We start from the raw sequence: 18,704 nt of genomic DNA, 5'->3' as shown, positions 1-18,704 counted from the left end.
TAATAAAAGGATATAACCCAGGAACAGCCAAATGGAAAGAATGCATAGGATAAGGCATGGGGAAAGGACTCACAATTTCCATGTCCTGTATTGGTGTGCCACTCTACCCAGATTGCCATGTGTTCACCCACCAGGAAACTCTCAGAACTCATCCTTTTGGGTTTTCATGGAACCTCTGTTACATACAAAGGACTAATTAAATCATTGGCCTTCTGCTACAAACTCAGGCTCCAACCCATCCCCCCTCCCTGAAGGTCTGAGGGTGAGAATTGAAAGTTCCAATCAGCCCTCTTCTTTAAGTGCTTCCGGAAAGTCACCTCATTAACATGATAAAAGACACCTTCTGGAGTTCTCATCCCTTGGGAAATTTCAAGAGTTTTATGACCCATGTGCCTAAAACAGAGACAAAGGCCAAATATATATATATATATATATATATATATATATATATATATATATGTATATTTTATGATAAATCACAATATCACAGTGCTTCACATAGATTCCTCACAACCCTATGAGGTAAATACGAATATTAATTATCTCCTACAGATTAAAAACAACAACAAAAAAAAAAGAGGCACAAGGAGGAATAATTTACCCCAAATCCCTTAAGTAGTCATTGGTAGAGGTGGGCTTTGAGTTCAACCCTTAAGCTCCAAAGTCTATGTTCTTTCTGCCAACTACCCTTGAAAAATAGAATAAAGGTTGTGAAAGAAAGGGCCTTTTCTTTCCAGGACAGATCTGTGAGAAACATCATATAGAATAATCTCTTCTTTGACTTTGGTGTGACCTGGAAATACTAATCCAAACTACTGTGGAAGTCTCCCTCTTCCAAATCCTTCTTGTGTGTAACATTTCGGCTGTCTCAGGACTCTGCCTGAAAACACCTGGGATTTTTAAATTTGTGCTTTTTCAAACTGTCATTGGTAGTTCAAGCATTTCAAGGAGCTCCCTTTGAACGAATAAACCATTCCACTGTGCCAAGAGCCTTACTATGAAGCTGAAAACTATTGATGATTAAAGTTTTATTGTCCCTTCCCAAATGAAAACAAAAACAACAACAACAACAACAACAACAACAACAAACAAAAAGAAAAGAGCTTCACAATAACACGTCCAGAGGCTATTGAAACATTCATGTTCTTTATGAATAGGAGTCTCCAGTGATTGGGAAAAGCAAAGTTCTTCTCAAGGGCTCAGATTTTACGTACAAACTTTTACTCCTCCTGCTCTACCCTGACTCCTTCTGTCCTAGTTTCCATGACAACAAGGAGACCATAGATGATTGAAATTAGGTTTATCTTAATGATGGGCTAAGAAGCTGGATAATTGGAAATGTCTGCACATGGTGGAGAGACAAGAGCCTCTACTGCCCCCTGCTGGGCTCCACGTTTCCCTCCGACTATCCGGTCCTCCCTCTCTGACTCCAGCAAACCTCTCTGGCTTCTGGCTTCTTTCCCAAGCTAGATGCCCTCTGACATTTGTCAATCTTTCTGTTTCCCTTTTGATGCAACATTAGTATGAAAAAGAGATAAAAACTTTGTCAGTTACTCTTTAAATCCATGCTAACTGATAAGGAAGGATAATCACCAACCACTTCCCCACAGCGTTCAATTGCTTCCAAGTGTTTTTCATTAAATCTAAGTAAAAACACTTCCCACGATGCAATTTTAAGGGAATATTAATCACATGCCTTGATTAGCTTTGGACGGCAGAATAAGCGAACTGGCTGAATAAAAAAACAGGTTTCTTCTTTCTTAATATCCTCACTTTACAAGATGAGTATTGCGGAAGGCTTTGGTTTTCTGGAAAATAGAGTGAGCTACATATAATGAGTGCTTTTCCAAATGTATATTGATTTGCAATCTTTGGCATTTAATTTCATCTGGTTTTATATTTTAACTATCTGATTATAGAGGAATTGTTGATACGAACTTCCTCAGGCTCTAAGGCAAAATGTTCCACATCTTTTCCATAGCACTTAGGAGAATAAACAATTCAATTTAACAACATAAATTTAAGAAACAAAGTCTCCTAGTAGTTAAAAAATTTCTGAGTATGAAGTTTTTATTGGCTTCAAACTCTTAATTTGTTTTGTATTCTCTGCTCCTTGGTTATGTGAAAACACATAGCCATGAAAAGAGATGTCAAGGGTTCCACAAAAAGTAGAAAATGTGCAAAAAGACTGTTACTGGCAAAACAAACAAATTAGCACGGGTGGGTGAAAGGAACTTAGGGTTGAGGATTTGTGATTTTAAACATAAATTGCATACTGTGTTTCTGGGAAAGAGTCTGCATTGTAAACATGGGGATTCTTCCTGAAAGGGTGTCCCAATTTGATTTGGTAAAAATTAATATCCTAGCAAAATTATGTATGTTATTTGACACGCTTGATTCTAGAATTCATCCAGAAGAAGAAATCAGTAAGAAGACCTGGAAAAATTGTGGAAAAGAAACAGGTCTTTGCCATACTAAATCAGAATATACTATAAAGATCTAGTTTGTAAACAGTGTGATAATGTTGCAGAGATTGGAAAGCAGATCAGTAGAACAGAATGGAATGTCAAAAAATGAACACATTTAGAAATGGGATAAACTAATAAATGATACTGGAGCACTTCATTAAGGAAAAAAAAGCCAGATCCCTACTATATACATAATGAAATCACAGATGATTTAAGGGCTACATAGACTAACTAAATATTGTTAGAAGAAATTTAAGAGTCAGGGCTCCTGGCTTGCTCAGTCGGTAGAGCATGAGACTCTAAATCTCACGGTGATGAGATTCATGTTGGGTGTGGAGCCTATGGAAGAAAGAAGGAGGAAAGAAAGAAAGAAAGAAAGAAAGAAAGAAAGAAAGAAAGAAAGAAATTAATTTAAGAGTCTGTGGAGTCTTGGGGCAGCAGGAGTGGAGAAGGCTTTTAACCTTGACATCATGACGCATAAAGGAAAAGTCTAACATACTTGACCACGTTCAAATGCTGAACTGGTTCCTGAGGACATGCCCTTCTTCCAGATATAGCATTGCCTACAGTGGGGTTTAAGGGAGGCCCACAAAAATCCCTTTAATCTCCCACCACACCTTACACTGCGGTCCAGAAAGGAAAGGACTGAGCACCAAGTACCCCTAAACCTAAGTGAGGCCCCATGTGCTCTGGGGCAGACGCACCTTTCCTGACCCACAAAACAGTAAGAGCTCCGGGAACAATGCCTCCCTCCACTATCCCTCTCTAATCGGAAGTGTGAGGGGCCAGCCGTTCCCTAAAAGACCATCAGTACGAGTCTCAATGGGAGTTATGACCATATACTTTATACACTTTCTCCAGAAATTCAAGCTTTCCAGGGCGTCGTGGAGACTCTTATCCACACCCAGATCTGGATATTCCCTGGTCCTACTTTACCCAAGCTTCCGCATATCCAGGACCTCCCACTACACGGTTTGCAGAATCAAGTGCAAAATGAAAATGTGGGGGCCCTTGTTAAAAAATGAGTAAGAATTCCATGCTGGTAACACTGGAACATGAAGGCAGCCATGAGTCCCTTCCGTGTGTGGATTACATGCTCATAGGCTGCCCATGCGCTCTAGCCCCAAACCCTTTCTTTATTGCCCCATATGGTCTGTTATCAGCTAAATGTAACCTCAATTTCTTTTGTAAATGTTGGGAAAAAATTCTTCGTACTCTAACTTATCCTTAGCTGTCCCCCGAGGATGCTGCCAGATTCCCATACCCCACATACCATGGTGCCTGGGGATGGGGTGTGTGTCTTCTTTATTTGCCAGTGTTTTCCCTGTCTAGAATTTTCTCTTCCTTTTTTCAAAAATCTGGTTTTTGTTTTTTTTTTTCCACCAAACTCACACCATCCATCCACATAGCCTGCTATCTCTTCTTGTTGCGGTCCTCTGTGTACCTTCTCCTTGTCCATCCAGCACATGACATTAATAGGTGCCCAAGAAGTAGGTACTGAGAAAGTCAACAAATGACTTGTGCAATCATTTTGGGGGGGAGGGAAAAACCTAGGTAGACTATATATTCGACTTTCCAGCTGCATAATAAAAGCAGGCACAGTTGAAGCAAAGTGCCCCTCTTGCCTGAATCACTCATAGGATCTAGATTATTTGCATTCTATATTCTCTGTAAGTTTTGTCAGAAAACTGGCCAAAGCGTGGCCTGTTATGAAGCCAAGTTGATATTTATACCCTAAATATTTACGATTTCTTTTAAAAGTTGGCAAGGGGAAGAGATGAAGGAGTCACTCGATAGGAGTTCAGCAGTAAATTCATGTCCCTTTTATAGTTTTGCTGCTAGAGTAAGCAAAAATGGAGAAGCCAGGGGGCCCTGGCCTGGCCAGCGAGGGCAGCAGTCAGGATTTCTACCTTCATTGCTTCTAAATGCTGCCCTCTTGTGGCCAGAGTGCTCACTGATGGAGCTGTGTGACAGGAGCCTGCTTAGGGACACAGATGGGAATGGGAATAGATGGGGCGCCTGGGTGGCTCAGTTGGTTAAGCATGGACTCTGGATTTCAGCCCAGGCCATGATCTCACAATTCATCGGTTCAAGGCTTGCTGACCGTGTGGAGCCTGCTTGGGATTCTCTCTCTCTTTCTCTGCCCCTCACCCACTCATTCTCTCCCTCTCTCTCTCTGTCTCTCAAAATAAATAAATAAATAAACATTAAAAAAATAAGAAATGGGACTAGAGGCAGTGATAAAGCAAGGGAATGACAAGCAACACAAGACAAATGTGGGAACAAAATGGGAAAAGTACATCTATAACCCCCATAACTTTGATGTTCATTCACCCCCGTGTCTCCTCCTGCATCTTGTTCATTGTCCTCCTGGAGAAAAACAGGCAAGAAAAATAGGCATACAACCCATCCGACTTGCTTTAGCACCTACCGCAAGCTGAGGGCTTGGAAGAACGAAGCCACCATTGTTGTGGTCCCTCTCTACCCTCGCACTGAATCCCGCTTCACCCATTCTTGTGACTTGCTGTGCGAATCATTGTCCCTGAAACCTCCACACACAACAGACCTGCTCTCGAACCCCTAGGGAGCCTTCCATGATGGCAGTAGGCATTTTCCTTCTATCCCTCATTGCTAAAAGGTGTATGGAGTTCCCTCCACCACCTTCTGACTCTGGGTTCATCATCTCTCTAGAAAATTCCACATTGGTGATAGAAGTTGGGAAGGAACCATCTGAAAAAAAATTTTTTTTTAATTTTTAACGTTTATTCATTTTTGAGAAAGACAGTGAGACTGAGCAGGGTAGGGCAGAGAGAGAGGGAGACCTAGAATCTGAAGCAGGCTCCAGGCTCTGAGCTGTCAGCACAGAGCCTGACGCGGGGCTCAAACTCATGAACCATGAGATCATGATCTGAGCTGAAGTCGGACGCTTAACCGACTGAACCACCCAGCCACCCCAGGAAAGGAAGCATGTTTACAAGAAGAAGAGAGAGAGCAACTTTAGCCAGAGCAAGTAAATAAAATGTGAACTTTGAGAACGTCTTTTCTAGTTATTCCACAGTCTAAAGGCTCTGCGTTGGTCATGGTCAATGTCATTTACCAACATATAGGTTGTAGAGCTCCCCAACATGCCTCGCTTTACAGCATATCTAGGAAATTCTGGTTCTGGTACCGGACACCAGTGATAATCAGCGAGGCTGCTTCCAGCCAGAGGTGACCACCACTGGGCAGACAGCCTGGAGGGACAAAGGGATTAGTGTGCTAGTATGCCAATAATGGGCACACTGGTTAGGAAGCTGGGTGGTCTAGAAAACGCACCAGATACAGGCGAAGTAGCATGCCTTATCAAGTTATGAGGAAATCCTGGGGACAAACCCCAGGGAGTAACAAGGAAAAAGAAGCCAATTTGAAGGCAAACAAAACACAACCGATTCTGCAATTCTTGGAGCAGACCACGATTTCTGTGGGTTTCTTTCCTGGAGTGTCCTTCAGGGGTCCCTGTTGCCTCTACCTGTTCATCCTTTCAGAGCCCGCTCCAACCTCTCTTTGCCGTGAGGTCTTCCCAATCATGTCAGCTCTCCTGTCTGGTCTGGCTGCAGGAGTAAGAGCCTGCACACCACCATTTGGCACAATTACACGCCAGATGTTGTTCACTGATGTTTCTTGGGAACATGTTTAATCACCTACCCATGTTCTGTGGCCTTTCAGGGCTTCACACCCCTTTGCTAGCCAAAATGACCAAGATCTCAGTCCTCATTAGATGATGTTAGGAATCCCAGTCCCCACGACAGATGGTTCTGGGGATTACTGGGGAGTACACACCTGCTTTGGCTGTTGCTTGCCATTGGTGGCTCTTAGCTAGTGGTTTGCATGCTTTGTGCAGGGTCAAGCCCTTCCTTGCTCTGTTTGTCCCCATGTAGACATTGGTTCCCCTCTTATTTTACAGCTCCATCTGCACACCGCAGCACAGCCAACAAGAAGGCAGAGATACAGAATAAGAGTTGGAATGCGGGCAGTGAACCTTTAGAACTTGGTAACACTGATCACGGCTCCCGCATCCACCAGCCTTATCCCAATGTGGGGAGTCCCCTACCCGTTGTGTCCCACCTCCATCTTTTTTGGGGACACATTGCTATGGTTTCAGTCCCTCCTCATATAGGTGGGGGTGTCCCTGGACCCAGTTCTGAGACGAAAACTTCAATTTCATTTTCGTCAAGCTCTAACCCAAGAGCATGAAGTACAATACAAAAATAATTGCCCAAAGTTGGAGCTCTGGCCACTACAAAGGTAGCCATTCATAATCCTTTTCAGAATGGTTTCTCTCTTCTTTGTGGCAACGACCCTTATAAGACTAAGGCTGGGACTAAGCTTTGGGTATTAAAAATGCCCCTTTGGGTGCCTCGGTGGCTCAGTTGATAGAGCATCTAACTATTGATTTCAACTCTTGATTTCAGCTCAGGTCATGATCCCAGGGTCATGGGATCGAGCCTCACATCCATGCTGAGCATGGAGCCTGCTTAAGATTCTCTCTCTTCCCCTCTCTATCACTCTGTCCATCTCCCCTGCTTGAGTGCTGTCTCTCTCTCTTAAAAATAAAAAATAAAATAAAACAAAATAAAAGCTCTTTAAAGTGTTTCCTCAAACAATAAACAAGAAGGCTCTTTCCTTCCAATATTAAATGATGCTGCTACTATTCCTGATATGTGAATGTGGCTCAAATTATTTTTTTTAAGTTTTGCCTTGTTTGGTACTCATTTGCCAGACTTATCTGCCTCAATGGCAAGAACAATGCCTTGGTTTCCTGGGTTTGTGCCCATATATCAATTTCCACAAAAAGAAAAGTGGTCCCTAATAACAAGCCAGAAGTAAATTCATGTTAGAACAGCATGGCCGTGGCTCGTTCCCCTAAATCTCTGCTACCATTTCTTCCGGCAGGCCACAGGGAGAACGATGCCCAACCTCCCTCACACTTCCGTACAGATTTGGCCAAAGGATATAAGTGGAGGGATGAGTGCTTCTTCTGGGTCTGATCATGCAAAACTGGCAAAGAGCCAACTCCACACCAGGGGTTGGGCTGGGCTGAAGGGAGTGGCTATCCCAGGGCAACATGGTGAAAACTAGAGAGACTTCATCATCCTGGGGCCCTGAGTGATTTCATGAAGAAGAGACACTTCACTAAATCATACACTTGACCAGTGCTCCATTTAAAGCAGGAAAGAAATTTCTGTGTTATTTCAGCCACCATGTTTTCGGTCTATTACACCAGTTAGTCTACCCTTAACAGGAGCTAGAAATGGATGCCTGTCAGAGATGTCCTTACTCAGACATGGAGTTGGCAGAGGTCTGTGAGGTGTGATGAGGGACACTTATGGTCAAGGAGAGACCCTCCCACCCCTGCCACATGCCTTCTTCACTTCCATCTATCTCGACATTCTGTTTGAAATCCCACCACACATATTTTATTACTTTGGATAAAGGCCTAATATTTCCAGGAAGCTTCTTGTAGAATAATTACAGCACCTGATGTTAATTACACTAGAATTAAAAAAAACACAAAAAACCCCAACTATATCACCTGGAAGAAATAGCACATAAAACCATTCTCTTTGAGGATCCCCTTAGCGTAGATGACTTTCTCAAATTTATTTCTGCTGAAATATCTAGTGAAAAGTTGAGAAAGGGAGACAGGCAGTAAAAAAGTCAAAGAGAAGATTTCTTTTAATGTTTATTTTTGAGAGAGAGAGAGAGAGAGAGACAGAGACAGCGACAGGAAGAGAGAATGGGGAACAGAGAATCCAAACAGCACAGAGCCCAATGGGGGCTCAAACCTACAAACCATGAATGAGATCATGGCCTGAGCCAAAGTCAAACACTTAACCCGCTGAGCCATTCAGGTGCCCCTCGAAGGGCATATTTTTGAAGGAGAGGTAGAGGGATATCTAGAGCATGGAGAACTTGAGTTTTTGATCCAACAGAAACAGAATCCTGGGCAGCAGTGGGTGAGGTGTGTGACCATAAGATCCTTGAGAATCCTTGACAGAGAATCAGAAGGTTCAAAGAAGGGAGATGAAGTCATTAAAGGCAAATTTCTTGCTTGACAAATTGGCTGAATACCAGTCCTCAGATCATTTTCCCACCCTTTCCCTACATTTGAAGTGAGTTATTTTGATGGCCTAGCCTACTTTTTAGATCTGCAGATGGCCCCTCATGGGAGCCGGTGGAAAGTCATAACGGAGTTTTGGGATTTGTTCAAACCTTACCTGCACTTTCTGGGTTTGGATGTTTTGACTATTTTTCAGTCAGTAGCTTCCTTAGAGATTACTATAGCAGTAACTGCCATTTCAGAATATGTGGTGATTTTCTCTCTATGGCCCACAGAAAGGACCGATAGGTGGGCAGGGCAGGACCATTGGGGTATTGGCACGAAAGGTTGATGACCAAATAATTCAACCCCATCTGTCCATTTACTATTATTTTTTACATAATTTTAAAACATTATTTATTTTTGAGAGAGGGAGAGAGAATGCAAGCAGGAGAGGAGCAGAGAGGGCGGGGGGCAGAGGATCCAAAGCAAGCTCCATGCTGACAGCACAGAGCCCGATGTGGGGCTCAAATTCATGAAACCTGAGATCCTGACCTGAGCCGAAATCAAGAGTTAAATGCTTAACTGACTGAGCTTCCCAAGCGCCCCTACTATTATTTTTAAAACAAGTATGTCCATTTGACAATCAGTTGTGTGGTTAAAAATACAACAGAACATTAAAATTCACAATGATTAAACAGAACATTGAAAATTTGAGTCCGGAATGCGAGGTGTTACAAAATCACTGTGGATTCAGGGGTGGCAAATCTTGGAGCCAGTCCCCTGGGGCAATCTACCCCGACTGACATGTCAGTTGTGCGGTCCTAACGCGAGCCACGGAGGTGGCAGCTGGCATCCCACGCGGATGTGAGAACTTTAGCTCCTATCGATGGGGAGTTTTACCGGTCCTCCCTGTGCCACATAGGTGCTCCTTCTATTAGTTCTCTGTTGCTGCCCCCAAAATGACTGTACACTTGCTGGCTTACACGGTACACATTTATTTTCTTACAGCTCCGCAGGTCAGGAGTTCGACCTTGGATTCACCAGATAAAAACAAATTGTTGGCAGGGTAGCATTTCTTTCTGGAGGCTCCGGGGAAGAAGGTGCTTCCTTGCTCATTTGTGTTGTTGACAGACCCCAGCAAGTGGTCGTTATGGGACTGAGGTTCCGGTTTCCTGGCTGGCTGTCAGCTGGGGCCACACTTAGCTCCTGTAGGCTTCTCTCCAGTCCTTGCACACAGCTGCCAGCATCTTAGAGACAGCAGTGGGGTGACAAATCTTTCTCATGCTGCCATGTCTCTGACCCACCTCTTTCCCTTTTTTTTTTTTAATTTTTAAAAATGTTTTATTTATTTTTGAGAGAGACAGAGTGCAAGCAGGGGGCAGGGGCAGAGAGAGAGGGAGAGACAGAATCCCAAGCAGGCTCCGGGGTCTGAGCTGTGAGCACAGAGCCTGACGCGGGGCTCGAACCCATGAACCGTGAGATCATGACCTGAGTCGAAGTCAGATGCTTCACCGACTGAGCCACCCAGGTGCCCCTTTCTCGTTCCACTTTTAAAGAGTCATGCAATTAGATTGGGCCCATCCAGATAATGTGAAGTCATCTCCCCACTCTAAGGTCTTAATCACATCTGCAAGGTCTCTCTTACCACGTAAGGCGACAAATTCAGAAGTTTTGGGGCTGGGCATCAACATTTTTTGGGGGGGAGCTCTTATTTTGTATAACATACTCTCAACTGAGAACTATCTGAAAACCCTTGACCTATAGGTGACCAATGTGCATCAGTGATAGGACCTGGCCCCAGGACGTTTAGGTCAGGTTTCACTTTTTTCCAAATCACATTTGAAGTTAGATTATACCCACTGCTGGCTTCATCTCATGTTTCCATAAGCAGAATTGAAAGGCATTTTCAGGTGGACCCTCGTATCCCAGGCTCTCAACAACTCTCTCTGCCTGTTCATCTTCCTCGTTTACCTCATGGACTAGTAGCTGACATTTAAACCGCTCAAGTTCAACCCCAGGATCTCAAGAAGAAAGTTTTACATGGGTGTTGAGAACATGGGACTTCATCATACTTTTTTATGAGTTGTATTTGTTTAAGTCTTTTTTTTTTTTTCAACGTTTATTTATTTTTGGGACAGAGAGAGACAGAGCATGAACGGGGGAGGGGCAGAGAGAGAGGGAGACACAGAATCGGAAGCAGGCTCCAGGCTCTGAGCCATCAGCCCAGAGCCCGACGCGGGGCTCGAACTCACGGACCGCGAGATCGTGACCTGGCTGAAGTCGGACGCTTAACCGACTGCGCCACCCAGGCGCCCCTGTTTAAGTCTTTTGATGACAAAATTCGAGCAGAAGAAATCACAGCGGTGGCCCGTCCTACGTGAAGTGTTTATCCTGGTGTGTGTTCTCTCTACGCCCCCCAGTCTGGCCCTCTCTGGAAGCGTCACTGCTTCTCTGAGGAGTCTGTTTCTTCCAAGTGCCGGAACATGTCGTTTCTCGTCTCCGACCACAGTGCTCACAGACAGTGGGGAGCATCAGCAGAACAGACACGGGATTTCACGTGGGCCGGATGCTGGGTCACTGGGAAAGTCACAAATGATAAAGGAAGGGGGACCGTCCCCACAGGGGAGAAAAGATCCTTCAGGAGTGGGGGAACGGAAGGAGCTGAACTTGAACCTCCAGCCTTGACCGGATGTGGGCTTAAAGCCATGAGGACTGGTTTAGGCGGGGGTATTGAGACAAAATGCTACTAATGTCAAAAGTGGACAAGGACAGAAAAACCGAGGGCTGTTTTCTGGTGTTCAGGAAGTAGAAGATATTGGATATCTGCTCTCTATCGCCTCCCTGCTCCACAAATGATTCTGCCTGTCAATAGCAGCTTCTTTTTCCGTGAAGAGACCTGGGTCAGTATTCCTCAGGCTGAAGCAGCGTCATCTGGGAGCCATCTCTGAGACCCCAGTTGGAAATACTTGTCTGTCAGAAACCATTATGATGGGGCTGCCTGAAGAGTCTCTGCAAAGGAGCTCTTCACAGATTTCCATGCTTACTCACAGGAGGAGATTCTTCTTCTCCACACCCCTACTAGGACATGCTTGTTCGGTCCCCATGGTCCCCTGCTGATAGGACATACCCGGCAACTGTGATGTGAATTGAATGTGCAAATGAGCATCAAGACACCCTGGCAGTCTTCCAGTAACGTCAACTAAAGGGAAATCTCATGAAAGTCTGCAGCAGTTAACAGAGCAAGGGGGGGGAGTGTATTGTTGCCGATGCCTGTAACACTATCGGACCCCACACCAGGACCTGCCTGTGGGCGTAAGCATAAGTGTAAGCGTAAGAGCTCCGAGTAACTTCATCTCGTATCTGCTCGTCATCCTCTAGGAGAGTATCTATGGGGACCACGGCAAGGTTCAAGTTCACAACTCACGGAAGAGCCACCTACCGATTTCTTTGGACAGTAGGAATATCTGCACAGAGATGAATTCATTGGGAGGAGGGCAGGTGGCAGAACAGGTGAGCTCTTTCCTAGCAATGGGGAGATCTTGACTGCCTGCCTTGCTAACAGACAGGAACTCTTAGACTGATGTCATCTCCTGACCTTGCTGTGGATTTAATTCCACGGACCACTTGCAGGCCCGCTGCGGCAGAGCTGGAGGCAGAAATGTTTCCCACTTCAAGAACTCACAGACCTGGGGCGCCTGGGTGGCTCAGTCGGTTAAGCATCCGACTTTGGCTCAGGTCAAGCTCTCCTGGCTCTTGGGTTCGAGCCCCGCATCAGGCTTGCTGCTGTCAGTGCAGAGCCTGCTTTGGATCTTCTGTCCCTTTCTCTCTCCGCCCCTCTCCGACTTACTCTTTCTCTCTCTCTCTCTCTCACTCGAACATAAATAAACATTAAAAAAAAAAAAAAAAAACTCACAGACCCAATAATTCCTTCAGAGAGTCATTTATTTTGATTTTTTTTTTTTTTTTGGTCATGCTTTGAAAGAAATGTGTATAAGGATGTCTTTTTTAGGCAATTGCTTTCAAAGTTGAGACCAGCACTTCTGCTTTATTTCCCCCATTTGACTGCTTCCACCATTAGCAGAAGGCACAGTGGCCTCTGCAAGACAGCGAGGGCAGTTCCGACTTCTGTTTTCACCTCCACAGTTGACCAAAAATTCCAGCAGGCAAAAACTACAAGCATGCTGAGATTCCCAGTTGCCTTAGGTGCTAAACACTGGATTAAAAAAAAAAAAAAATCACACCTGGCAGATCGTTGGTTAGTACAGTTCATTGTGTTCGTGATGACATCCATCACACAAATAGCACTGGCAAAGAGTATGAGTTTGGAATTCCAACGGTCGCGAGTTTGCTTCACTCGACTCCAGCCCAGTGTGACCTCTAGTTAGCTATTGACCTATTTAAATACCAGTTTCCTCGGATGTAAAATATAGATAACGTCTCCTTGTAGGGTTGATGTGAGATTTATACACACTGAGTATGGGAAGCACGAGGCACAGAGTCTGACTCACACTATACTAACTCCATTACTAAATGTCATTTTTGCCCGCAAAATAAAAGAACTAAACCATCAATGGGTCATTAAATGCTGTCTTTTCAAGATGGTAATCTTCTCTGAGGTTATCTAAAGACTATTTGAAAAGTTAACCTCTTCTTCCTTTAGAACAGGCAGGAAAAAAAAAAAAAAAGAACAATTAGGGCAATTATCTTAACCTAACCGCTTATAATATGGAGATGTGTGACTAAAACATTAGGTCAAATAAATTTGCTTGTAGAATGTGGAGCTAATGTGCTGGGTTAGGTCGTGAATGCAAGGTTTGCAGGAACCCAGGGGATCCAGAATGGCTCTGAACTTCAGCCATAAAAGGAACAAAGATCTCAAGCAAAACTGCCCAGAGGGGGAGCAGAATTTCCTGGGCAGAGCACCTCCCTGACCCTGGCCTCCTCCCAGGAGAGCCTTGCCCCTATGAATACACATTCAAGGCCTAAAATACAGGGCAGTTTCACAACCCATTGCAGGGTAGTGGGTGGGGTGGTGCAGAACTTCCTGGCAAGATTGTGGACCTCAACAATAAAACACCTATAAGCCCCTGTGAGGGCAGAGAGAACTCTCTGGACTTCGCCTATAGAAGGAAGGAGCTAACCTCCACCCATTTGATGAATGGCGCTGTAGCAATCTTGTGACATATGAAGCTGGAACCGGTTCTGAAATTTCTCTGTAGCATTTCCTGCTCTTAGCAAGGGAGTATGAGTTAGACATCGTTCTAGTGCTTGAACTCCTTAGCTCTTTTTTGAACGTCTTTGTCATGCAATGATTTTACAGAGAAAGATTCCCAATCACTAGCTCAATTAAAAACTTTTCCCCAGATCGGAGGAAACAGGGAATGGTACATTATTTCAGAAAGCACAGGGATGGGAAGGAATCCAGTTTTTCTTGAGACTTAAGGAGTTGCCTGAAATGACCACCTGAAACCTCTGTTCCCAGAATAATAAGAGACCTAACTGTGAAGTTCAAAATCTTGCTGGGTGGGTGCGGGGAGAGAATGGTGGAAAAACACCAACAGTTGGCTCTGAAATTTTCTCGAGACAAAAAAGCCAGCCCCAATGAGGGGCGGCCCACTGTAATTCTGCTTGACAGAGTGTGACACAGCCCCCCGTGTGTCTATACACATGCACGCAGCTGCTTGCTGAAAGCAGAGTGCCTGCCCACCACATCACGGTCACGTTCGTGCCACCCAAGCACCCAGCTGGCTTCCCGTAGACAGCCTCGTGACAATTTCAGTTTTTCTTGTTTCTTCTCCTCGCCTCCTTTTTCTCCTTCCCTCCATACCCCCATCTCTCTCGAAAGGATCTAAGTCCTGTAATACTGTTGCTGGGAGAAAGGGCTTTACTTGGCGACTTTTGGCTTACAGGATCGTTGGTGAACAATCAGTCTGTCTGGCAGGAAGGTACGCCCACAAATATTACAGGGAACCAACTGGCTCAGGGCGCTTGTCCAAGCAGCTTCATTTAAGGCATCGAGATCATAGAAACCTTTGGCTGGAAAGTTAAAGAAAAAGAAGAAGAAAAAAGAAAAAAGGACCAAAAAGGAAAGAAAAGAAGAATATGGTAAAAATGGATCCTTTTTTATTCTGGAGCACCATACTCTACTTTTTATGGAAAATATTTTCAGGAAATACCTGTTGACTGAGGCTTTTAAACAAATCATACTTTTTGTTCCAAACCCTCTTTCAGGGGTTGAATAAAAAGTGAGCTATGAACCAGAGACTTTTCGCTCCTTGGATTTTAAAAAGGGGAAGGAGTTGTTTTATGTATTATGATATGCATTCTTCACTAATTATTAACATCTTTGCTTACACATGATTATCTTGCAAATATAACTTTTGGCCTTCTTTCAATTGACTCTAAATAGAAACTTACAAAGGGAAAAGAACATGTATTTGTACTTTCCTCTTCTGTAATCCTTCAGTGGAATGTTTTTAAAGGCCAACACTGACAGTTAGGGTGAATTTAGGATGAATGATATCCTAAAAATGTATCATCTCTTCACGGTCATAAATGTGGAGATTCTTTAAATAATTAAACCAAAGAATGCAAACAGAATAGTTAACGTGATGAAAAGAAGCGTCCTTAAGAGAACAATCAAGACGTCTGAGAGATGTATAATCTTCATTGGCAGAGCATAGGAAAAAAGGCATATGGCTTTATTTTAGAGAAACAGTGTGGGAGTTAGCTTTGATAAACCTTATTTAAATAGAATGACTTTAGTACATTAAATTGACTATGTCTTAGAATTGCCCCAAATAGCACCCCCCCCCCAAATGTAGCCAGGCACTCAAACATAAATTACATACTTAACAAAAAATCATTTTAACAGAATATATTTCTTCACTAAAGCCCAGGCAATTTTCCTGTGACTTCTTCCTAATGGTTCACACAACCATAGTAAACTTCAGATTCTCTCCTGCTACTTTGAATGTTCCTTATTTTACTCCATGAAAAATTGAACCCCAGCACAGCCTAGTATTTCTCCTTTAGACAAACCAAATACCACTTTCTATGCAGGATATGAATTTTGAGAGCTTTGAAGACTGTTGAAAAATAAAATGGCACTGACTTTCTCCTTACTCATGACTTTTCCTATGGATTCAAAAATTCCAGAGTATTCATGGAGTCTCACTGGAGATGACTCATCATGTTGCTAAAAGTTTTTGAGTATGACTTTGACTTTGGATCTGGAGGAAGGGTTATTTGGACTTCATGACCACAGTAAGTCTGTGGGATGGAAACAAGAATGGGGATTCTCTCTCTGCCTCCTGAGGCAGGATGCCTTCAGAAATAGAAACAGCATGGGACCAAGAGGAAAGTTGCAGAGAAGGGCAGTTACGGGGCCTACCTTTTCCATCTGTGGGCAGTAACTGATTAATGAATCCCCGAGGGCCTTCAAGCCAGTCATTACTCTCTGATCTTCTAGACTTGTGATAATTATGCTCAAGCAGAAAAACGGATATGGTCAGAAGTGAAGAAAACAGATTTTTTGAAAACACAGAGAACTGCTGGGAAGAGAGTTCCAATGAGATAAACAACATCCTTGTGGGCAAATGCTCTAATTTCAATGGATGGATGTGTTCATCTTGAGCTCTTTTCCCACCTGTGTGAAGAGTCCTCCCCTTGGTAAGGGCTGTGAATAAATGGGTTCTTGTAGCCTCTAGAACTTTATCATGACAACCTAGATTCCACTCTGTGGGTTCTTGGGTTATATTTCTTTTTTTTTTAAATGTTTATTTATTTTTGAGAGAGAGAGAGGGAGAGAGAGAGACAGAGCATGAGTGAGGGAGGGGCAGGGAGAGAGGAGACACAGAATCCGAAGCAGGCTCCAGGCTCTGAGCTCTGAGCTGTCAGCACAGAGCCCAACGCGGGGCACGAACTCATGAACTGTGAAATCATGACCTGAGCCAAAGTCAGATGCTCAACCAACTGTGCCACCCAGGTGCTCCTCTTGGGTTACATTTCTAACAAGAGGGCTTTGGACTAATCAATGGTAATGACTTCTGGGGTACTCTACGGCTACGCCAGTCTAGTTACACATGAGGGATTGGTGGGTTGAATGATAACTTTTCTTAAAACCAAGAATGGTTTTCCCTTGAGGGGAATGAGGGGATCCGCTGAGAAAATGACAATGGGAGAAATAAGAGGAGGAAGTCGGAGTTTGCATGGCAAACAGTCTCTGGATGACTTTGTTCTCACCCCAAATGAGTAAGCATAAGGCTGTGTGGGGAGGCCACACATGGCAGTTTATGGAGCTTCATCTGGCTTGTGCAATGCTTTACAATGTATTAGTTGCAAAATTTGAAAGCTCTGGGCCTGGGGGTGCCTGGGTGGCTCAGTCGGTTAAGCATCCGACTTCAGCTCAGGTCATGATCTCGCAGTTTGTGAGCTCAAGTCCCACGTTGGGCTCTGTGTTGACAGCTCGGAGCCTGGAACCTGCTTCAGATTCTGTGTCTCCCTCTCTTTCTCTGCCCCTCCCCTACTCACACTCTGTGTGTCTGTCTCTCCCTCAAAAATAAATAAACATTAAAAAAAAAAACAAACAAAGCATACAGATTTCTAGATTTCCAGTTTCTTTTGTATTGTTGAAAACTATGCCCACACTAGGCTAAATTTCCAGCTGCCTCCTTTGGAGACAGTCTATAATTCTCCAGCTCCCCATGGTCCTCAGCTTCCCTCGTGTCACACATGGATCAGTTTACTCAGTTTTATACCCCGGCTAGTGGACCCTGCACACTTTGAGTTTGGTACCCTGCTCTGTGAACGCCAAGACACATTCCTATTTGAAAACATGTCTCCAGATGCCCTGAAAGATTTTTGAGGCTTCATGTTTTTTAAGTATCATGTTTGATAATATAGGAAAGTAACTTCCGGGAAATACAAGAAATTCCAGTGGGTCTCTCTCCTTGCATGGTTTTGCCAGAAGTAGCGTCTTTATGTCTCAGCATCTGAAGGCACCTTGGTCAGGCATTCTAGAACCATTTTTCCTATTCGGTTATAATGAAGACAGTAAATGTTGCTGATTTCTGATGTTTGAATACGTAAGAAAAGAATACCTCTCCTCTTAAAATTTCACAGAGAAAATTCTCCCCATATGCGCTCAAGTCTTTCTTTCTTTCTTTTTTTCTTTTCAAAAACTTACCAGTAATGGTCCTGACTTCTGGTTTCTTGGGTTCTGGTCTCCTTAACTCTTTGGGCAACAAGTTGTTTTCGTTATGCCATTTTTTCAGACATTGTGGCTCGTGGATGGCAATGGATTTTGTTCCATATTCACGGCCACAAATGTAGCAGATGATTGTTGGTGGACGCCTTATCATTGCTGGCTACAAGTAATATAAAATATCTGTTAGATAAAGTTTAGGTGTAGAAATTATATGTTAAAATTATAGTACATTCAAATTAGCTAGACAATCACATTTTTTTTTTTTTTTTGGTTTTTGGTTTTCTAATTTCAACCAGTCAGGTAAATTGAACTTTTGTGGCACTTAAGAGAATAAACCATACCATCTGAGTGAGTGGGGTGTGAAGATGTGGGTTTGGGAGGATGATAGGAAATAAAGAAGAACTAACTAGAGTTCTACAAACTGGCTTTTCTTATAAAATGTGTTTTCTCATCTAATAATTATTAATTATCTCCTGGTTATTCTCCATGCTAGGAGACTACAGAAATAAATCATGTCTGAATCATCTTTTCGCTAAACTCAGGCTCTAGTATGCCAATATCCCTGAGAATTAAAGCTGTAAGTGTCATTGGAGAGTTTACAACAGACATTGGGTACCCTCCCACATTCCCTTACACATGGACAACTTCCTCTGGCAAGTACCTGTGACTCTCAGCCTTTTTTGACCTGGTCTAGGCTCCACCCATAGACAGGGCAGCTAATCAATCACAAGCAGCGGGTGGTGGATAAATAGCCACTTCCTTACTGAGGCTGATTCCACGCAGTGTTCCGTGGGATTGCAGCTCAGGTGCTCATTCACACACTGTACAGACTTCCTTCTCTTCCCTGTCTTTCCTCCCACTACTTTACTGGGGCTTCCTGGGATCACCTCCCAAATAAACCACTTGAAATCAAATCCTCAAATCCTTTACTTAGCATTTGTTTCTG

General features: G+C 43.6%; 1 protein-coding gene across 1 annotated transcript in view; it reads right to left on the bottom strand.

Moving 5' to 3' along the window:
• The window catches only part of LOC123602343 (zinc finger protein 474-like), a 139,012-nt gene that overhangs the window by 39,684 nt on the left and 80,624 nt on the right, over window positions 1–18,704 (bottom strand). The window contains exons 6-8 of the mRNA XM_045486863.1: window positions 17,738–17,918; window positions 14,458–14,586; window positions 5,566–5,701 (exon numbers count right to left, since the gene is read on the bottom strand). Coding sequence (XP_045342819.1) covers window positions 5,604–5,701; window positions 14,458–14,586; window positions 17,738–17,918 — 408 coding nt within the window. The 3' untranslated portion in view covers window positions 5,566–5,603. The remainder of the gene's footprint in view (window positions 1–5,565; window positions 5,702–14,457; window positions 14,587–17,737; window positions 17,919–18,704) is intronic.

This window comes from Leopardus geoffroyi, chromosome A1 (genome assembly GCF_018350155.1).
Source record: "Leopardus geoffroyi isolate Oge1 chromosome A1, O.geoffroyi_Oge1_pat1.0, whole genome shotgun sequence".
Classification (NCBI taxonomy): domain Eukaryota; kingdom Metazoa; phylum Chordata; class Mammalia; order Carnivora; family Felidae; genus Leopardus; species Leopardus geoffroyi.
The sequence above is the reverse complement of the archived record's forward strand: the minus strand, read 5'-3'. Positions and strand labels throughout refer to the sequence as shown.